This window comes from Ochlerotatus camptorhynchus, unplaced genomic scaffold, assembly GCF_037179485.1.
Source record: "Ochlerotatus camptorhynchus isolate MF236.1 unplaced genomic scaffold, CSIRO-AGI_Acam_v1.1 ptg000317l, whole genome shotgun sequence".
NCBI classification, from domain to species: Eukaryota; Metazoa; Arthropoda; class Insecta; order Diptera; family Culicidae; genus Ochlerotatus; species Ochlerotatus camptorhynchus.
Window position 1 is genome coordinate 971,068 of NW_027040805.1, and position 24,135 is coordinate 995,202.

Here is a 24,135-nt window from a genome sequence, read left to right on the forward strand (position 1 = left end):
ATAAAAGTTTTAAAAATTGACATTTAGTGGTTGGGTGTTCTAAAATCACTGAAATTTACACGACTTCACTCAACCAGGAAACATGAACATATTCTTTTTTTTTATTAATTACTTTATTTGCACAGGCTCAATCGAATAAACTTGACAGAGCCGAGTTATCATTTTCGTTATACATTATTAATGTCTTAAATTTTTATATACAATTTTTTGGATGGGAAAACAGAGCAGGAGGTTTGAAATGTGACTTACGATACAAATATTTTATTGATCCTAAAACAGAGAACATATACTGTACTGTGGTAATCTGAAAGACATTTAATTAATTTTGCAATGATTATGTTCAATAAGTTTTTAAGCTAAGATTGGTTTTTTTTTAATAAACTTGATATGGGGAATAACTCTAATGTTGGCCTATGGATCTAAAGATTGGGCACATCTTTAAAAATCAACTGTTCTTCAATTTTTCTTAGAACAATCCGCCACCTGGACTATACAAACGGATATTTATAATTGCTAGTGAAACATTGTCAAAATATCATTTCCTTTAAAATTAGGCCGAATATTACAGACACTTAGGCCAGCATTAGGGACATTCAACCTTTTTAAAAAATAATCTAAGTGGAAAAACCTTGCTAGTTTTCTTAAGTGCCCTGGTCAACGTCTTTTTCAAGTAAATTAAATTTACTTGCTCAGTACACAAAATTATTTTTTTTATTAAAAAACCATGTTATTGCAAAAAAAATCATGTAAAAAAACCGGGGTATTTAAAGAAAAAAACGTATAAAAAATAACCGCAATTTTCTCACGCAGCAGATGTGTGAACACTAAGTTACATAGTTTTACTAATCTTTCACTACAAATCGGCTGGATATTCATCGCTTCGATTCACGTGAACGGAGTTAGGCGCTGATATGAATTAGGGTACATCGCGGTACATATAGACTTCTTGATTATGGTATTGCTCGAGATCCCGATCATTGTGAATGCTAAATAGCCTACTGAAGAGCATCCTATAGAGTATTCCACGCAAAACAGCGAAAAAATAAACGAATTTTAGATTTTACCTCTCAGAATTCTATGAAACTTCGACTACAATTGTAATTGTTCGCTAGGGACAAATGAAGCAGGCTTGTGATAGAACAAAGCCATTTTCGCTCTCGCATGGTGAATTCTGTTGATGATTTGGAGTAGTCACATAAGTTTGTACGGAGATCAGTCTTATCTTCACCGCAGCTGTCTACTTTGGTGCAAAATTCGCATTATGGAAAATAAACGTTATTTTGAAACTTCTTGCATAACATTTTCTCAAGTCTTGTCGTGTTTTGGTTTCAGCAGTGGATTTTAATGATGCCCAAAAATCATCTTCTGCAGTTTTCTCCCGCACGCACTTTTTCTTTGCCTCCATTTTCAAAACTACTAGAAATTTCACAATGTGCATAAGTTTCAGCGTGTAAACAATACACGCTGAGGTCATCTCACCCAAAATTTCATGCTATTTAACTGTGGAAACTCTTTATATCACGCTTGTTCCTTTAGTAAGCCCACGGCTCTACAACCATTTTATGCAGGAATTACCCCGGAATGATAAAATTCCTGTTAAAAATATTAACGCGATTCCAACATTCTTGAAGAAAAATAATGTTTCCGAAATATGAATCACATTTTAGCGGCGCCGGTGGTGTAGTGGTAAGCGTGATAACCTCTCACCCCAGTAGGCCTGGGTTCAATCCCAGTCAGAACCGCCGGGATGTTCAGAGGCATAACATCACGCCTTTCTTCGGAAGGGAAGTAAATCCGTTGGTCCCCGGTTCATTTGATGGGTCGATAGGTAGGGTCCAGGTATGGGAGCTGCCTCCCTGGCGTCGGTAGCATTGGTGCTCAGTAGACTGGCCCACATTTATATGGGGGAAACTTTTTATCATTTTTTTCAACGGGCCAACCCCTAGATTTGTGCCCTTAGATGAGAAAACCACTCTCTGAGAATTCAAGCTCATTCGGATGTTATAAAAGCTGGCGCTGTTGATGTAAAATTTATATGGGGATTCTGATTGAAAAGTATGTCGGAGAAATAACATTCATTCACGCTTTTGTGCATAGAACTGGTTCAGCAAACTCTATTAAGCTCAGAATTTTAGCACACGTAGCTTAAACTAAAAGGAACAACTTTGCTGGAGACAGCACCACGATTCAAGTTAGTATTATGGAGATATTAATTAATTATGTGCATTCTGCTAGTATATTGCATCAAAATAAGGCAACTGCAGCTGCAACGTATCAACTAGATTACCACTAAAAATAAACGTTCATATTTTCTACAGGCCAACATCCAGGCTCGTGTCTGAACTGAATGTTTCAGTTCTTTTTGTCGTTGCATGGGCTGGCGCTTTTGGTTTAATGTTGATATAGGAGATTTAGTTGAAATTTTCATATACAAAATGCTCATATACATTCAAAAGCGAATATCTCAATAAAACTTACTAGATTCATGATGCAATCTTCAACAAAGTTGTTACTCATTAATTGAACTACAAGTTTTGAAATTCTGAATCAAATCGAGCATAAGGAAACTCTTTCATGATCGATAGAGTGTCATTTCTTCATATATTTTATCAAAATTTCCCATACAAAATTCAAACTAAAAGCGCCAGCTCATCTTAGAACCAAATGAGCTCAAACTTTCAGATATTGAATTTGTGCCTTTAAATCTAGGGGTTGGCCCGTGGAAAATTAGAAATTTTATTTTTGTGAGCCAGTCTAGTGCTCAGCACGGAAAACAAGATCTACGGAAAACAAATCACAGAAAAAAATCCTCCAGCCGATTGTAGCCTCTTCTTCTTCTTCTTCTTCCTCACATTTCAAGCTTATTGCGTATGGCATAATTAGCTTATTGCGTGCTCTCAACTTAGTGTTCTAGATGCACTTCCACAGTTATTAATTGAGAGCTTTCGATGCCTGTACCATTTTTGCATTAGTATAATAATAGTAATTGTGTGGCAAGTACAATCATACTCTATGCCCAGGGAAGTCGAGAAATTTTCCAACCCGAAAAATTCCTAGACCGGACCGGGAATCTAACCCAGCCACCTCCAGCATGGTCTTGCTTTGTAGCTGTGCCTTTACCGACTGACCTAAGGGAGGTCCCCGATTGTAGCCTCACAATAATTAGATATGATTTGCATTTTTTTCCTTATCATTTTCATTTTTGATTGGCTGGCAATTTCATCACCAATCCAGATCATCTAGCTCAATCGACTGGATGATTGAACGTGTTTTCGGTACAAAAACGTTGCTCATCGCAAAAACCCGAACAATAGATCAGCGCTGTCAAGGTTATACCGGATAACAAAGGGAAATGCGAGAACACACCAAGAGCAACATGACAACAAAACATTTGCAAAAACTAGTTCATTCAAATATATACGGAATATAAAACAATTAAAATGCGATAATCGGCCCACAACAACAAAATCGAAAAACTCCAATAACTCGAGAACAAAAAAAACATATTAAACTCAAATACGTGCAGAAGATAAAGAATATCTTCGTAATGAGTCATTAGGCTGCATGTCATTAGGTCGAATGTCATTAAGCCGGATGTCATTAAGCCGAATGTCACTAGGCCCAATGGGTCCGACATTTTTATAGTTGTTCTGTTTTCGTCATACGACATCTGCGTTGTTTCAATTTTAGGAAATACTTGATTTAGGAAATACTACGATATCTCACGACGCCTGAGTGGAGCAAGGATGAATCCTAGGATGCCAGTGAAGGACGCGACTGGTCAGTTGCTCACCGACCCCACTGATCAGCTGAAACGCTGGTTTGAACACTTCGAACAGCTTCTACAAGTTTCGTCGGTCAACCAGCCATCAACATCTCGGCATGAACCGCCAAGAGTGCGACGCATCACTCGCGTCAATTCTGAGGCGCCATCCCTACCGGAGATCGAAGCTGCTATCCGAACCATGAAATCCAACAAGGCTCCCGGGGTCGATCGCATATCAGCAGAGATGCTCAAAGCTGACCCCATGCTATCTGCACAAATATTGCATCAACTATTCTGCAATATCTGGGACACCGCGACTTTTCCGGCTGACTGGATGCAGGGCGTCCTAGTGAAGGTCCCAAAGAAGGGGGACCCAACTGTATGCGATAACTGGCGTGGCATTATGTTACTGTGTTGTGTTCTCAAAGTTCTATGCAAAGTTATCCTCAACCGGATACAGGAGAAGATCGACGCGACTCTCCGACGGCAGCAGGCGGGATTCCGTGCTGGAAGATCCTGTGTGGACCATATTGTCTCGCTCCGCATAATCTTGGAGCAGGTCAACGAATTCCAAGAGTCCCTTTACTTGGTTTTCATTGACTACGAAAAAGCTTTCGACCGACTCAACCACGAAAACCTGTGGGGCGCCCTAAGGCGCAAGGGAGTTCCGGATAAAATCGTCAACCTCATCGAAGCTCAGTATGAGGCTTTCACGTGCAGGGTGCTGCACAACGGAGCCCTATCTGACCCTATTCGGGTAGTCGCTGGAGTGAGGCAAGGATGTATTCTATCACCGCTACTGTTCCTCATCGTAATCGACGAGATAATGGTTGGTGCGATCGACCGTGTGCCGAACCGTGGGTTGCTCTGGCAGCCTATTACAATGGAGCATCTAAACGACCTAGATTTGGCGGATGACGTTGCTTTAGTATCACAACGGCGTTCTGACATGCAGAGTAAGCTCGACGATCTCGCCGAACGCTCCTCAGCGGCAGGTCTCAACATCAACGTCAGCAAGACTAAATCGTTGGATATCAACACGGGTAATCCATCCAATTTTACGGTAGCTGGTCAGGAAGTGGAGAAGGTTGAAAGTTTCCAATATCTTGGCAGCCAGATAGCGTCGGACGGCGGAACCAAGAGTGACATAGGTGCACGGATCAAGAAGGCAAGGGCTGTTTTTGCGAGTTTACGAAACATCTGGAAGTCAAATCAGATTAGTCTCCGCACGAAGATCCGAATTTTCAACTCTAACGTGAAATCTGTACTACTGTACGCTAGCGAAACATGGTGCGTATCAGCGGAGATCACACAGAAGCTGCAGGTGTTCATCAACCGATGCCTGCGGTATATAATTCGTGCTTGGTGGCCTCACAACTGGATTTCGAATGCCGAGCTCCATCGACGGTGTCACCAGAAGCCGATATCGACAGAAATTCGGGAACGTAAGTGGAGGTGGGTTGGCCACACTCTACGGAAGAGCGGAAATGAAATCTGCAAACAAGCGCTGGATTGGAATCCAGCCGGACATCGCAGCAGAGGCAGACCCAGGGGCTCATGGCGGCGAAGCCTAAACAAGGAGATTAAGCAAGTCGACCGGAATTTGACCTGGGCCCAGGTCAAGGCGAAAGCAAACAATCGCCCAGGATGGAGATCTTTCACGTTGGCCCTTTGCGCCAGGGATGGCGCTCAGGACACTTAACACAACACTTGATGGAGTCCAAATATGACCGACATGATGACGGACTTATATTATCACTTCCAATTTTCTAGAGTACAAATCTTGAAAACTTCACGTTTTCAAATGCAACTCCATATTTGCAGAATACGTTGGAATCCATTATCATTTGTTATTCGTTCCATTTGTGCCCTTCATTTTTGTTTGTTGATATTTGAGCCCTTAATTTTTCTAAATGAGATTCATCAGAAATTAGGCCTTAACAAACCTTCACATAAAAAAATAATCAGCAGCATATTAAAAAAGCGACAATATGTTGATTCATTGTTCATCCAAGATGTCAAAAGCTCCAGAAGAACCGCTCGTATATCAAAGAAGGAAAAATCTGTTATGAAAAAAATTAAGCTGGAAAATTTTAAAACTCGAAAGAACTGCTCACGTTTGAAAAAAGTAGAAATTTACACTGAGGCAAATAGGCCTAAGAATTTCATAAGGCTCGAATTATGAACAACATAGGGGAAATGTCTCTAATGTTGGCTTATGGATCTAAGATTGGGCCCATCGCTAAAAATCTACTATTTATCAATTTTATCTAGATGAACGCGTTATTGGGACGTTACTAATGGATATTTTAGGTTGCTATTGAAAATTTATTCGATTGCTGAATTTATGTATGAGCCCAAATTAGCGACAGTTAGGCCGACATTACCTGCATTTCCCCTATATGAATTTCATGATTTTCGGGTAACATGAGGTAGCTCTTATACGCCTTTAACCATTTCATTTTTCAAGCGTTGAAAGACGAGTGGTCAACACACGGGCCCCCTAACCTATGCCGACAATTTTCCCTGGGATTGTTAGCTTTGTTTTGGAATTTTTAAGGTAACGATGCCTTTAACCGAAGACAACAAATCAAGAAGACTGGCAACTTTGCCAGAATCCAAGCGACAAGTACAGTAACACTGCGCTTGAGTGAAGGTGGAAGCAACGCATAGAAAAATGAGCAAATACACAAACCCTTCGTCTGAGGATGTAATCTTTGCTATCAAATTCGTTCTAAGCATTTACCTTTGAGCGCCAGATGACGCGATTGTACCTGTCTCATAGCGTTCGTATGAGAAAATGGAAGAGATGCCAGTCTTCTTGATTTATTGTCTTCGCTTTAACGCTATTTTGTTGTATCAACGTTTGTATTTTTTCTTTGATTTGTTTTCCGTACTGAGTACCAATGCTACCGACGCTAGGGAGGCAGCTTCCACACCTGGACCCTACCTTTCGACCTATCAACTCATAGACCGAGGACCGCGTGATCAGAGATTTTACGCCTCAGAAAATCCCGGTGGTGCTGACTGGGATTCAACCCAGGCCTTTTGTGGGATGAGAGGCAATCACGCTTACCACTATACCGCTGTCAGCGTTTGTAGGATTTAAAGATTTTTTTTAAAGTAAAACTACACATCTACACACACAGAAATCATACACATAATACTACAACCACCCGCAAATAACCCACCACCAATGATTGTCAAACAATACGCAAACTGGCGCGTTAGCAGCAGGAAAGAGCTGATGGCAATGATTTACCTGCCGTTGCGTTTGCTGGGATTTCCTGTTGTCTCATGTAGCCGCCAGCCGGATGGATTGACGGAAAATGACGACGGCAGCAACAGCGGCGACGAGTAATTAATATCTGGCAATTTTGCTCCTTGAATTCAAAGTGGTGTAGGCTGATGTCGGTCTCGGGTAGGAAAGAATTGCAGAATCGAAAAGTGGAAAAGAGCAATATAAAAGAGAATCTGTTGCATAATAATTTGTTCTTTGACCAAGTTCATCGGGTGACGATGTTGATGAATGAGCTTTTTTACTGCTCCAGAAACCGAGCCGGAATTGTTATGCGGTGCGCGGCGAGTATTAAAGAGGAATATTTTGAAGGGTTTCAATGTTGTTCGATTGAAGACAAATTAGATTTTTTTTTTAGTTATGCAAGAAATGGAATCAAATTTCAATTGACGCAGTTAATAGTGATTTTTATAGATATAAATACAGTATGACGAATGATTTTGATATGACCCCTATATAACACGGATTTAAATTTAGCGATTTCAGTGCAATTAATATATGTACCATTGAGGAGTTGAGCTAATTAAGCACGCTTAGAAATAACTATTTCTACACGTAACGTAATTTACCGTATGCGTGATAATGTTTGCACCATCGTACAAATAAGTTTCCCGTTTCACCTGGGCATACAATCCCTTGGTTTTCTTTGCATGCACGTAACCTATAGCTCATACCGTAGTAGGCTGTGTATAAAAGAAAATGATTTACTTAGTTTGACAGTTGAACCATGACGAAGTGGCAGTGTATTCATGATTTGTCCCACGCAAGGCCAAGGCCTGTTCTAAAAGCCACTCGAGTACAGCAAGCACATAGAATTAAGTGAATTTTGTTACACACAGTGAACAATGAATTATCGGCTCCGTAAAGCTAACGCGATTGAGCCTTCCAAATAAACGAACTAGATAAAAAAAGAGTACAGCAAGCCTCACACAAACATTGATCCGTACCTGGAGAGAAATGGATCCAGACTACATTATTAGAACCTGCTTTGCATTCCGGAAGCGTGTGGAGGTCGTAATTGCAAGTGAAAACTCAACCGATGATTAACATAGTTCAAGACTCTGAGAAACATTCCCCCTTTGAATAAATAAAAAAAAACTCGAAAAAGAAATCTTTGAGATTTTTTTTTTTTATTTCTACATTGCTTAATGGCGCAAACATTATCACGCATACGGTATATTTGACGTAAATCATGGAATGTAAACAAACATGTCATGTAAAATTAAGTGATACGAAACCGAAACATACGCAACTCGACGGAAAGTGTGTTTGATTGAATTGATTTTCTCGTCTCTTGCATGTGTCGGTCTCAGTGCATTGAAATAAACGTGACGTTTTCGTAGTGAACGTATTAATACAATTTTACGAAAAAAAAATAGAGCTTTGTACTGATAACTGCAACCGGAAAACAACTTTACCTGCTCATCTGCATCGAATTCATTGGAAAGGTTCTTAAGATTAAATCTCTTTTTATTAGCAAACACGCCGTGGGGCGTACCAAAGTTCCTGATTTTAAAAGACCAATCCGATAGGAACAGGTTGGTTTCGGCATAAAATTATCCATACATTCTGGAGCCAGAAGAGCTTTTTAGGAGACAAGCACCAGAACATGTCGTGTGCCAAGCCTCATGATGTTGAAAGATTAAGCCATCAGGCTTTCCATTCTGATGTGACCACTCGACATCGATCTGGAAAAGGTTCGGGCATTGAGAATCCATATTCTTTTGTTTCGCCATGATCTTATAAGATCAAGACGAAAAGCTTAGATTAGTATCCAATTTGTATAAAATTAGATTTTGTTTTTGTTGTTAACATATTTTTCAATCGATCTGATAAAATTGAGGTAAGGATAAAATACACTTTACAATTGTCCCAAAGCCGTATTAAGGAAGCCAACAATGTTTGCGCTTAAACCATTAGTTTTAGGTAAATGGTGTCTTAGGGAAAGTTTTTGTATATTACTTAGTCAACCTTTTGATGTGAGTGAAATAAGATTGGTCCCTATGGTTATTGCGTTCATATTATCAAATTATTTCTTCTGAGATACCCAAGTAACACTTGCAACATCTTTTATGGAAAATAAAAGAAATCCCAGTTGTAAAAAAGTTGTGTATGAATTGCTTGAAAACATCTTGTTTTAAACCCGTTGTATTGTTGTTTGAGAAATATCAACCTTTCTGACAGGCACTTGTTGTATTGAAATTATATTTCTGAATTGTTCTTCTTAGCATTTCAAGCTAATTGCTTATCGTATATTTGCATATTGCGTACTCTCCACTTAGTGTTCTAGATGCACTTCCACAGTTATTAATTTAGAGCTTTCGATGCCTGTACCATTTTTGCATTAGTTTAATTGTGTGGCAAATACAATCGTACTCTATGCCCAGGGAAGCCAAGAAATTTTCCAAATCAAAGAAAAATTCCTAGATCGGACCGGGAATCGAACCCAGCCACCTCCAGCATGGTCTGGCTTTGTAGCTCCGACTTAGCTAAAAGAGGCCCTTAATTCAGTATTGTATCTCTTTATTACCTGCATATGACACATTTATAACTGATTGTATTTGATGAAAACCTGCATGTCATAGTTTATAGCCTTAGAAACATGAGCAAACATTAATAAAACCTATATATAACTTATTAATAACAAGTTATTAAAAGTTGTATTTCTGTTGTACTCATGTTTTTAATAAATACAATCAGTTATAAATATATTTTCAAGAGATAATTGATAAGAGATAACTTTGGTAGTGCAGAATCCCAATGTATGCACTTTTTTTTCCTCTGTTCGGGACATAACACTACTGCGACCAGTAATTTGATCTATTGTAGTATATCCCGTGTCCTTAGTTTAGTGCATGCCGCATGGCGCGCCCCTTTGTCAGTCAAAATTGGATTCCTTAGCAACAAAAACAAGCTATGACACCGACAATAACCATGCATCAGAACCCTAGTCTTAACCAGTTCAAACAAGGGAACAACGAATAGAAGACTAACTAACTCATTTTTCCTTGTCTCAAGATCATCCTCGTTCCAGGCAACCCGAGGACTTATCACCAGGCATGGAAAATCATTTACATTCATTTCATGCAATCATTTACATTCATTTGCCTCTAACTTTTTTCATCAACAGCAATCTGCAAAATGATGTATAGAGCTTTAGTAGGTTTTGTTATTAGCTACAACTTTTGCCCATAACTCAAATCTGTAGATCTTATGCATCACGAATTAGAACGGGCAGAACTTGTTACTGTTTTTCAGTGAATGTGAATTGCATTCACTGAAAAACAGTAGTGGCTTCTGTTTGCTCTGGTTCGTCATACATAAGAGATACGGGTTTGAGTTGTTTACAAAAGTTGTAGTTTATAACAAAACCTACAAAAGCTCTATACATTATTTTGCGGAATTTTGTTGATGAAAAAGGTTAGAGGTAAATGAATGTAAATGAATGCACGAAATGAATGCAAATGATTTTCCATGCCTGCTTATCACTATCAACAAGGCATAAAAAGTAACAAGGACTAAGATGTGTTCATTTGATTACTGAAAAATCCTGTTCCCCTAGTTTGAAGTAGTCAAGACTAGGAATCGGTGGTAGATCTTACATCCCGTAACGTACCACGAAAAGGTGATCTACCCACGTTACGGGGCAGTGTATGCACTTTATTCACACAATATAATTACCCAGATTTGTAAATTGATAATTGAAACATAAACATACGGGTCATTCCGTGCCAAGTGTTGTTTTGGGCTAACTTTTATGAATCCAAATTTTTGTGCCAATCGAATCCATCGGTCTAGGGGAGCATTTTCTATTTTTCATGTTTTTCAAGAAAGCATTACTTTCGTTTATCGTTATCTTTGGTACAAATAAAGCTACCATTAACACTTTAGGGTATTTTTATGAGACGTACAGTGTTGCCAAATATTTTATATTTGCGTTTAAAAACTAAAAACGAGATTTTCTTACAATGAGTATATTTAGACTTCCATTCTGACAACACCATCGTGTTCCACATCCTTGTTTAGATAAGAAACATTTATCGACAAAAAGTAATTTGTGTTTTTCTTGAGATACAGCATTTTGCATCAAAGAAAGCTAAAAGTTATGAGAGAAAGAAACCCATTAAAGGAACTCATTTTGCTCGCCTACTATGTTTAAAGATTTTTTTTCAATTCCACTTCATCATATCTGTTTTTTCGTCATGCGGTAGAGTAACAAGACGGCCAATTTTTTCTAACTAAAATAAACGTGCGCAAAGGTTTGAAAAGCGTGCGCAAACTGAATACCCAACTAACAATTTTTGCAATGTAAACGCTTTACTCATTGCATTTATACAGCCGCAAGCTGTATTCAAATGTTATACGATATGAGAAAACCTTTACTCAACCTCTTTGCAAGCAAATCTGGCGAATTTAGTCAGCTACTTATGGCTGTTGGGACAGTGGGATCAAGCTCTTATTGCATTTCCATTTACGCTTCTAAACAGCTGTTATCCTGCTTTTTAGTTGTGTGCGAACTTGAAACGCGCTTATTCATCCTTTTTCCGGTTATCCAATAATCCCCCCTGCACCGGAACCTGGAATCGAACTCGAGACGATCGTATTGGCAAATCTTGACACAACCAACTCCGCTACGTCAACACTTTGAACTGACGTAAACAAATATGCATGCCCTTCTACAATAATATCGTTTAGTAGAGGCTTTATAATAGTGCACATGAATCACTTTTCTCGACTAGTTACTTCAGCTTTGTATAGGAGCAGAGTAAAAGCTATAAAACAGCGCACGTCTAAAAATAAACCTAGTTGACTGTAAAAAAAATGCTTCCAAAGTAGCGCTAACACAGTTTATTAGCTGAGTACAGGTTGTTTAGTTGTTGAAAAAGCACTTTTGATGTTTATGTTATTCAGCAAGAGTGGTTGGTTGTTTAGAAGCCATCAAATGAGTAATATATTCACTTTGTTAGCTTTGTTTTGTAGCTACAAGTTGAAAGTTGATTAATATTTGCATAGAAGTGACATTAGTGTTTATTGGCTGCTGTTATTCAGTGTGACTGAGTGTATTTGCAGCTTTTTTTCAGCTACTTCACAGCACCATGCTTGAAAAGTTGGCTTTTAAAGCTGAACATGTTTGTTGGGTATTGCATTATCTCTCGTCTACCAACCTAGAGCTTGAAAAATTGTGATAGTAGTATTTCAAAACTCAGAAAGTGGATCAGAAAGTTTTGGTCACACGCATGGATGTCTATATGTAGTTAATCTTGACACAGTGTACTATACAGATACATATAATTGAAACTCAATTTTGTATGCAACTCGTTGCAAAACTCTATAGTTTCAGCACTCGTTGTAATATGTGCTGATAAAATCGTCATTTTGCAGCTTGTTGCATAAATAACTAGGTATTTGCAAGAAAACATAAAGTTCTGAAACAAACAGTGTTGCCAAATTTAAGTTTAATTTTCAAACTAAAAACAGTAATGGGATTTTTTTGAGAATATATTTGAATGAAATATTTAATTTTGCAGGACAGTCGCGATCCTCGTTTTTTAGATAAGATAAATTAATAACAAAAGTTCAGAGAATAGTTGCTGTGGTAAATAATTTTGAAAGAAAAATAAATTTAACGAATGTGATTTTTTGAGATATTTTCGAAAGCAGATGGAATCCCTCTTCTGAATGTTTTCAGAAGATAACAGCCCAATGAATCTAGAAATAGAGTTTTCGGTATAGTGTTCACAAATTGTATTGTTGCGTCAATGTGTTTTTGTTTGTTTTAAAATGTGGATAATTTTATTTTTTCATTCTATTCCATCGTCTTCACAGACAAACAGACAGTTTAGATCACATGATGATCTTCTGTCACATATTCAACAGTTTGTTTATATGTTTGTTAGTAGGTAATGTAACCAACGTCTCGTGTGAAACTTTGCGCTGACCCTCAACTGAGTGTTCTAGATGCACTACCACAGATGTTATTTGAGAATTTTCTAATCCCATTACCATTTTTGCTTTAGTATAATAGTAAGGCAGTGATTGTACTCATACAGGGAAGATACAAAATGATACATATCGAAAAAAAATCCCAGACGAGCAGGATATCTCACTGACCATCCAATATATTTTTCTCTTCCCAGTATTTTTTTAAAGGCATAAGCTTTCTTTAAAAATTATGCAAACCCAATATTGAAGTGTTCCTTAGACAAATAACACGGTAAACTAGAATTAGGGCTGAAAAATGCAACCATGTTTGAATATATAATGACCACTTGAGGCTAAATATGGAAAATACTGCTTTAACACGTCATGGAATAGATACGTCACGTCATTTACAAATTGATATAATATTGTGAATATTATTGACTGTAAAACAAAGTCCAAAACCATTACTGCAATCTATTGATTACACTTTGGAGGGCACTGTGCTTAAGGGGTTAGGTCACTGTAGCGGGTTCAAACAATTGATTTTTTTATTTTATTTTTTGTCTTAAATGATAGTTTAGAGTCAAAAGAATACGGGACAATTGGTTTTATACTCGGGAACACTTTCTTTCGTATTATTTGCGCGCTCCCGGCTAGAAATTTATCTTTAATCGCGTTTTTCTCGAAACCATGGTTTTCAAGTCGGGCGGAAACGAAAGTCATATTTCTAATTAATTAATCGACTTGATTTCTTTTTGTAGTTTGCTCTACATACTTTTTCTATTGAAGTAGGGGAAACGCTCCTATAATTGCGGTACGTTAGAACCGTTAGGTTCCTATAGTTGTGCATGGAGACTCAATACACAACTTAAGGAACCTAACGCTTCTACCGTACCGCAACTGTAGGAGCGTTTACCCTACGTGAATTTTTATCTTTATCTTTATTTTGTTAATAACGATTATATTTGATATTTTTGGCTGAAAATCAGATCAGTTTTTTCAAACACGTGCTTTTTTCTCAAAAATCAATAGTTTTACAATCGGCCAGGTACTTCACTAGTTTTAACATTCTAGCACAGGCAAACAGACATAAAACTCGGAAGTTGTTCATCGGATAAGCATTTAGCGGACAATTTAAAAGTATCGTAGTTGGTACTACCGCCACCTGTGGCGCGTATAGTCAATTCCCTTGCGTTTGACGTTTACACACTGCCACCATCTGTTCAGTGTAGTGCCCACCACAGTGTACTCAACAGATGGTGGTAATGTTTTAGCGACGATGTTTTACAGTGAGAAATACTCAATGTGTTATGTCTGTTTGTCTGTAAATCTAGTTTATGAAACTTTTATCCATTTTGTTCTAGGACTACCTCCAGCTGCAAATCGTTTCTGCCCGCAAACCGCTTCTCGCCGGGGTTGCCATCACTTAGACGACTGCAGCGCCACCTCGCTGCACATTTGAAAAACAAAAATTTTGGAAAATTTTATTTAAAATATTTTCAATAAAATACTGAAAACCGCATTCTTTTAAAGTGTTTCTGTTCAAAAAAATATCGCAATATCGTCCCTTTTTTCAGGTTCTACACTGGCCTAACCCCTTAAAAAATGGTGATGGTGTTCAAACGACAAATAGTACATATCAAAGTGTGCTACCGGTGGCAACACTACAAATTACCAAAAAATAAAATGTTGGAAATAATAAGAAGATATTGTCGCTCCTCAATGATCATGATCATGATCGAAAAATTAAAATAACCGTCGAGAGAAGATAATCATTATGTGAGGCATTTTGTCTGTTTGTCTGTAATAAGCGATTAATAATGAACATATGGAGAGTGATTCAGTTTAATTTGAAAAAATTTAAAAAAGAACACTTTGCCATGTTTTATATTTTTTCTTCCAAAACTCTATATCTCAGCAACTATACTTTGATTGAATGTTATTTTATCTATTTTATATGCAAAAAAAAGTCTGTGGAACGCGATTGTGCTATGCAATCAAATACTTATACCCACAAGAAATTCCATTAATGTTTGTAGGTGGAAAATTAATCTTAAAATTTTACAACACTGTAGACAGTTTATTCTTGATTTGATGTTTACTTGCTTTCAGGGTTCCTTCCATTCATTTCGGCAAAAAAAAAGTTTAATTAAATTATGGAATAATAAGATATTATGATAATATTTTGTTTGCGTAAGCAACAAGAAAATATTGTAAAGTTTGTGTTTGACACATAATACCTGTCAATTTTGCTACATGAGAGTCGCAATAAGCGTCATTTATCTCACCCACTCTTCGCTCTTCATCTTCGCGAAAAGGCGATCAGAAAACCACTCATTGTGACTCTGTCAAAGCTAAATTTGCAAGTTTTATGTGTCAAACACAAACTTTACAATCTTGTCTTGTTGCTTACGCAAACCAATCATTATCATAATATCTTATTATTCCATAATTTATTAAAACATTTTTAGCCGAAAATTTGAAATCTAAATGTACTCATTGTGTACTGAGAAATTTGCGTTTTTAGTTTTTAATCACAAATATAAAATATTTGGCAACATTGTATAAACATAATAAACCCATATTGAGATTCCTCGTCTAATTTTTTCATAATAAAATTCTATGATGTTAATTCTAGCTTTATTTGTTCCGAAGATATTGATAAAAGAAAGAATTGCTTTTTTGAAACCCACGAAAAACAAAAAATGCTCTCCTGGACCGAGGAGTGCTTCGATTGGCGCAAAAATGTGGATTCATAAAAGTTCGACCAAATCTCCATCGCAATAGTGAGAGTTCAATTTCACTTTTGTATCTTTTATCGGTCACTCGGAATGACCCATATTAAATTCGTTGGTAGGTTGAAATTAATTTACAACATATTCAAAAAAGTAGGTTGCGATAAATACCCAAGCAGCAATTTAACATACCTTTTGGATTTCGATCTGATTTATTCTGGGGTTACAATGGCAATAAGCAATCTGTTTAGTTTAAATAAAGCATTTAATAGTGCAACACATTCTTGGATAGTAGTTCAGCATTTTACTGCTTTAAAAAACCTTTTAAAGTCTGACGATAAAGTCAAAACGGGTCTGTTTTTAATAATGAATTTAATGCAGCATTCTACCTCTTTATAAAACTGTTAAGTTAGTCAAGCATAAACCTCCTTAGTGTTAGTTTATCGATGTCGCGACAAAATACTCCATAAAGGTGTTTAATCATTATAAAAGCATTTATAAAACCGTTCGGTTTCAAACGGTAACAAATAGCTAAAAACATGGATCCGCCTAGAGACAGAGACAAAATAAATCGAGTGGGCCGGAAAGGAAATGCCGAAGGATAGTCGAGTAATAATAATAGTAATATAAAGATAGTAGGAGGAATAATTCTATCGGTGCTGAAGACGGAAGGGAAAAGGAATCCAATTCCAGAATTTCCTGGAAGGCCCAGTAGCTCCGACAAAACCCGTCGACAACAACAGAGCAGCCGACTGAGAAGAGTGAAGTGAATGTGGCTCACGAAGCAATTGAAGAAGTCAAATTAGACGCTTAAAATTGATGGGAATACACAAAATATTGTCAATGACGTTTGCGTCACGTTATGAATAAAAACAGACAAGCCTTCTCCAGGAATTGCGTTTCGATGTTGATCCGACTAACATGCATCAGTGCCAAACTAGGACTGCGGAAAACTGCTGACAGGAAACTTCAGAAGCTGTCAGTAAGCTGAAAATTGGCTGCCTTCCGAACCGTAGTAGCAGTTTCATTCTGCGAAAGGGTCAACTGTTCCAAAAAATCATGTAAGCGCACAGAACCTTCATCGGTAGAAGGGAAACTTTTCTGGAACGATTGAGCTTCCACCTGTTCCATGGTATGTAGATATACTTCCAGAGAACCTGCTTCCAATTTATGAAAATCGCCCTTATCGAGGATGTCACGCAACTCGTTGATCCAACGCTGGAGTAGAACTTCGTTGCAACTTGCAATGATCGCACAACAAAACCTAAGAGGAAGAGGAGACAATAGGGAGCCTTTTTAACCAATTTTCTGTCAAAGGCGAACCAGCATCTGATTGGTCCGGTGAACGTATAGAAACGGAAGAATTTTTACAACAGGGAATCTATTTTCTTGAATTTTGACAGTCGACTGCGTTGCCCATTGAGTTCTCGACCACCGTTAGCATTGGTGAGGAGTTTTATATGCGTTTTACTGGTTGAAAATAAAAAAACAACCCGCTGTCAAGTTGACCACTTTGACAGCAAATTTAGTGGTTGAAAATAATAAACAAATCGATTTTACACGACTACACCTAGCGACGTTGTATTAGTGAGATCTTTCGACGAGAAGTCAGTATGAAATAGTTTTTGCACGGTCGTTTCCGCGAAAGAAGAAGAACACGCCTCAGACAAAAAGAAGACAGTTGTCTCTTCTTCCTCTTAGAACAAAACTATCGAAAGATAAACAAATTTTGACGTTTAACTTTTTCCATGTAGCTTTGCCACCATTAATGTCGTCATAAAAATAAATAGAATAGGATCAAGCAAAATGGCTTAAGATAAAAACAATTCAGTCTGCAAATTATCGTCATAAAGTCGCATTAAAACGTTTTGCATTGATTAGCGATTTCATGAAAGAAAAACATTTTTTTTACAAATGGCTTATGGAAAATTAAAGATTTTGCTATCACCATATTGTTATTATTCCCGTTGTTTTTTTTTTAACTATAGGGTGGGTGAGCCAGTAGTGGAGGTACTAAGCCATTTTATTAATTAATCAATAAATATACGATGTACACACAATTGTTATACGTCAATCTATAGCTTTAAACCTCTATTTTGATAGAAAAATATTACACTGTAATAAAATTGCATACAGTTTTAGAAAACTCATCCTCCATTAATAAGGAACACTGTTGAACCAGTAGTTGTGGTAGTTGCTAACTTTGGTTCCTATAATAGTGGAATTCGTTGGTTTCTTATGGATTCCATAATTATAGGAACACTACCGCAACTATAGGTGCAAACAAGTGAAAATTTCAAGGAAAATTAATGATTTTCGGTAATTTTTGGGCTAATTTTAAGTTTGAAATATGCAAATATACTTTATTTTAGGACAGCTACCTATAAAAAATAATCTTATCCGGGTCCTCCTCACTATTCCGGCACAACCTCCATACCGCAACCCCCCGAAACTATAGGTACACCACTATTACTGGAACACCTACCCTATTCGTTTTTCAAGATGTTCATTGATCAATTCATCAATGAGCAGTAAAGAGATTACGAAAATCATCCAATTATCTCGGCTGGGTGCAATTATTAATATAAAAAATAACTACATTTTGTTTCTTAAATTAAAAGAAATATGCTAAAATCAACGTTTTCCGAAGGCGGATTTATTTAATTTTTTTTTGATAATTTTGGTAATTATTTCACATTAATAATGAAAAAAATATGAGGATTTTTTACCGATACAGTTTTGAACAATGAATTTGGCAAGATCGGATGATATTTGTGAACCCCTTTTTATCTTGATTGATACTTTATTTGTAGTGCGCTTAGCAAGTTTCAAAGGCAAATGGCACATTTTTTTTTTTTAATTCTTTATTTAAGAGATTTTTAGCCTTAGGCTAGTTCATCTCTAAATCAAATGGCACAAGTATTGATGCCAAATGGCATTCATTTCAGTCACGGATATAAACTAGCCTTAGGCTAAAAATCTCCCTAATAAATATTTTAAAAAATGTAGGTTTAATAATGATTTCAAATGGTTCTCAATACTTTCGTCGTACAACCTTTTTGCAGCTAATCAATCTTGAAGAGCCTCGAAAATATTCCCTTCAAAACCCTCTCCAGGGTGGACCAACTAGACAGATTTTAGTCTTAATGAGGTTTTGGTGGGTGCAATAAAGACAAAGTTGTCTTGACCAGGGTGTTTTATAGTAGCCTTGTAGTACTTCATAAAACGTAAAATGTTACTTGGGTAAGTTGCGCAAGGCAATCATACATAACTTCACTTATGTTATATGTAGATACAAGCGGTGGACTGTGCCTTTTTTGTTATAAATTAGTTGAATATAAGTGACTAGACGTTTTTTTACAGCCGAAATTGTCATAAATAAGTTATGTAGACCCCTTTATGACAAACGGTGTTGCTTGGATAGGAATCTTCTTGATACGTTGTCTTCGGTTTAACTCAAAAGACCACATAATAATCAAATATGGCCAAATCTTTCCGCGCTAGAAAAAGAAAATCCCAGCTTATTGCACAGTGATATCAATCAAATTACAGTGAAGTTTCGATCGTTTGGATAAACCTATAGCCCACTTAGTGAAAGGCTTTCGTTACTTGGGCTGAGCTGTCAAGTTTTAAATTGCTTGCGGGATACACCGATTTCTTATTATCATCAAAATAGATTAGCAACTTTCCAAATTGTTCATCCATGAGCCCCTCGAAACTGAACGATTGCCGTTACACATTTTACCGGAGCCATCGTGTTCGGAGTGTTAATGCCAAGTGCTTTTTCGCAGGCAACGATATTTTCTGCAAAATGTATTAGTTGACCTTTAAATAGCCACCCACGATTTGTACAATCGCATATGCTATGCTATAGCATATGCTTTGCTATGGACATAAGGGACGACACCATTAACAACGGTACACGCACTGTCATGTCATGTTTATTATACATAAATTAGTTCAGGATAAGTTTCCACCACCACACATTCTAGGTTCTCCAAATTGTCTTGAAATTCGGATTATTTGATCAACTGGATCAATCAGGGTTTTCACGATGTCCTCAGTAACGAAACAAGCCTAAGTATGTCGATAAGGTTCATGCTCATCATTTACAATCAGTTTTTATGGGTAATATTATATACAACACCTAAAGCATTCACATTTTGCACTTAAAATCGCCAAAAAACCTGAGCAGCAATTAACGAAAAGTTTTAACAATCCACAAATAATCGAAAAATTTCCGATTAAAAAACTCCAATTAGCACTTAAATATTGGGAAAGTACCGTAGATTGGGGGCAATTTTTTGCTATCTTCATTAAGGATAAAAATACTGCCCACGGGCTACGGTACTGTTTCAATATTTAAGTGCTAATTGTGAATTTTTCATTGCAACTTTCAGATTTTTAATCAAATTGATCACCAGGGTTAAATTTATTATTATGCGTTGTTAATTGTCACGTATAACATTTTCGGTGCTAGATATCAAGAGAAATCTTAAAAGCACTCCAATGATTGCCCTGATGTGTTTTTCATACCAAAACATTGTATTTTATTGCATAAATTTAAATTTTTAGAGCTGACGTTAAGTAGCATACAATCCAAACAAACGATCATAGGACTGCAAGGATTGTTGTCATTACCATTCAAGTAGTATTTCCTACTAAACTAAGTGTCAATGAATCCGAATTATTTAATAAATTATGGTAGAATGCTTCAAATATTAAGACATCCAAAGTTTTTCGCAAAAATACTTTTTTACGTTTTTGCTGAAAATACTTTTCCCACAAAGGTTTTTGCATCTAAATAGGATTCAGGGAACCCACATTGAATAAGAACAATTACTACAAATGCACTGGGAAGCCATTTGAGGGGTTGATAAATTAACAAAACGTGCAATATTATAAGACAACATGCAGGTGGAGCCCTCATAGCTACTGAATTAAATACCATTAGTTTTTGAATTTAGTTTATAGTAGAAAATTATTTAAATATTTACGTTCAATAGTGGTCAATTTGCTCCTGGATTACGGTACCAATAAAAAATGAAGAATTTTCCATAAAAAATAAAAAGGGACCAACTCAAAATTTATAACTAACAATAAAAAGCTTATTGTTATCGCTATTTATTTTAGATTTTATTTGAAATTTTTTAATTGTCTAGGTCACTTGTTCCATTTGTTATGAAAAACATTGGTTTTTTATTTGCACTTTCTGGATATTTTATTGCTGATTTTGTTTTTTTTTTTATTGCATCTTTCAGATTTTAATTGGAATGTGTTGGAAAATTCTTGGAACAAAGATGGTTCCAATGGGTTACTTTACTACACATGGCCTACACGACTGTGCAGGAATTACGCTTTTCAATCTGATGCCAAAAAATGTTTTTACCAATTTGGTTGATAATTTTGAGCTGCTCGTCGGATAGCGCATACTTCTAGCTGAATTTGACATTTTATTTTAGATCAATAATTGGTTGGTATAGTCACTAGGGTGGTTCACAAACATTAAAAACTAAATATCGCCGTTATTGAATTGAGGTATACTGTAGAACGTTTTTTGCATTGTTTGAGGTCCTCTATTACCCTGTTGCGGATAGACCATGTACTAGTCACCCTATATCAAATCATATTTTCGACTGAATTTACACACTTAGAAATAAAATTTTTTACACGTGACGGAATCCATCTTTGACATAAAAAAGGAGACGTAAACTAACAAGTCATGTAATATTAAGTGCCCGAAACTGAAAAATTCGTTGCTCGACAAAAATTAGGTTTGATTAGGCTATATTTTGCGTCTGTTGTGACTCAAATTTATGTCAAAATTGACGCTCGTATGTGTCACTCTCAGAGCACCTAAATTTACATGAATTTTTCTAAGTGTGTAGCAAAGGAATTAATTCAAAGTTCAATGTTGAAAAAGCCCTAATATATTCACAATTTAAACCTACATACCATTTTGAAACAAGAAATACATCTGCACTATCTACGACCCATTCCCGGACCAAATAAATCACTTTTCTACTCACCTCCATGACTCCCACAGAGGATCACTAAATTCGTCAGTAGTTTATCACGATGCACTTGGGCTTTCGTGCCAAAATTTATTGCTTCTCCACCCTCTTTTAACTCAACTTGTGCAGCACCTACTCTTTCACCGTACACGCAGTTGCCAAAAATCCGACGGTTACACTTGCAACTAGTTGCACGGATAGAAACACCCCGATTACGACAAATCTTGTAGATTTACAAATTTATTCATAGACCTTCCGCGTCATAAATTTATTCACTAGTGACGTGCTTCCCAGGGAATGTACTTTTTTTTTCTGTGCTACTTTACCACTATTCGTACACTTGTTAGAATAGGACTGCCAAGTGGCAAGATTTAAGTGGTGCTGAGATCTACTTGTACTAACCTCTAGCAGGGGGTTATTGTTAATCTGGAAGTAAAAAATACTCACTGCCTCGTCGTTGCTTTTGTTTTCGGTGAAAATGCAAGTATTTGAATAGGAAAAAGCAGAAACAATAGCACCAGAGTTCTTTCGTTCTACACGTTGATAGAATCCTTCACTGACTAACACTTTTGCAAAAATGCATATGAAAGTATGGTACCGGATTTAAATTCCCCTAATGCTTTCTTCTAGCTTCCGTGCATTCAAATTATTCAAAAGTCGTTTGCTTCCGTTCAATGTCCAAATCCTTTCTTGTTTTTTCCTCTCTTTAGCACAGCACCACACTCCTATGTTTGCGTTGTATTTTAATCTAACGTTCTTCACAGCCCCTGAAGATCACTTGTTGTTCCTGTTGGCCTAACTCTCGTGTGTCATCTGTATCCTCGGGGTCACCAGAAAGAAGTGCTTACTGCTTTACAAGATCAGTTCCTTTTATTTCCTCTCCTATTCATCATCGCAAGCATTGCCATCATCGGCGTCGTTCGGTGCTATCGTCGTCGCCGTCGTCGTCGTCGGTGACGGCGGCGGCGTCATTCTTGTTGATGACGTCCCCCATCATCACCCATAAGGACATGCGATGTCTTCGTTCATTGCGTTGCTGGTGGTACTTTTATGCTTCTTTACCGTTACATAAGGTGACATAGGTCGAAAAAAATACTCTCTTTTAATTGTGCATTGGATACATCTTATTAAACTACACATTTTGTTATATCAGTTGTAGTAAAATGATTTTTGCTTCCCACGATAAAATAAGGGTATTTTGTTCAATCTATTCATAAACCCTGCGTACTTGCGGACTTTTTTCAGAACATTTACACAACTCATGACGAGAATGATCGCGATTATGAATATTTTTCATACCTTCCGGAGCCAATGACGGATATTACAGTTAACAATTTATCCCTCAAAGAAATCTTGCATGCTCTTGAGTCCTTGCATACGTCAAAAGGCGCTGGTCCAGATGGTTTACCACCTATTCTTCTAAAAACACTTTCAAATGAATTAGTAAAGCCTTTATTTTGGTTGTTTAATTCATCGTTAAACGCCAGTATGCTGCCTCCAATTTGGAAGGAATCTTTTTTAATCCCTATTTCTAAAAACGGGAAAAAATCGGATATCACAAACTATCGCGGGATTGCTATATTATCTACTATTCCTAAACTTTTCGAGTTCATCATTAATGCCAACATATTTTCCCAAGTTAAATCTCTCATTACTAGTAAACAACATGGATTTGTTAAAGGTCGATCTACAGCCACTAATTTGATACATTTTGTAACATATGCTTTAAATGTAATGGATAAGGGAAATTACGTAGAAACATTATATACTGATTTTAGTAAAGCATTCGATAGAGTGGATATACCACTGTTGATTTTCAAGTTGTCCAAGTTAGGTTTTAATACCAGGCTACTGCAATGGATCGAGTCATACTTGTCAAGGAGAACGCAAAGAGTAAGATTTGAAGGAAAATTGTCGTCTGTCCATGTAACATCTGGTGTGCCACAAGGTTCGCATCTTGGTCCACTACTATTCATCTTATTTGTCAATGATATAGAATACATTTTGAAGCTGCTTCATGTTTCAATATATGCAGACGACATGAAACTTTTCATGGAAATATCTAAAGCATATGATATGCAGCTATTTCAGCAAGAAGTTGACATTTTTTACACTTGGTGTAAGAAGAATTTGTTAGAGATTAACGTTAGTAAATGTAATTCTATATCGTTTACAAGAAAGCATGTCATAGTAAATGACACAATTTCCCTTGGTGAGAAAACAGTTGAAAGGTGTAATCAAGTAAGGGACTTAGGCATTATTCTCGACTCTAAGTTGTCATTTGTTGATCACTACAATAACATTATATATAAAGCAAGTAAGATGCTAGGGTTTATCAAAAGATTTAGTCAGCACTTCAATGATCCTTACACTATTAAAACATTGTATGTGGCCTATGTG

The 24,135-nt window shown here is 36.8% G+C and overlaps 1 protein-coding gene across 1 annotated transcript in view; it reads right to left on the reverse strand.

Moving 5' to 3' along the window:
• LOC135707761 (allatotropins-like) overlaps positions 1-22,574 on the reverse strand; it is a 73,255-nt gene extending 50,681 nt beyond the window's left edge. Inside the window, exon 1 of the mRNA XM_065229645.1 lies at positions 21,751-22,574. Coding sequence (XP_065085717.1) covers positions 21,751-21,756 — 6 coding nt within the window. The 5' untranslated portion in view covers positions 21,757-22,574. The remainder of the gene's footprint in view (positions 1-21,750) is intronic.
• Between the last annotated feature and the right edge of the window lie 1,561 nt (positions 22,575-24,135).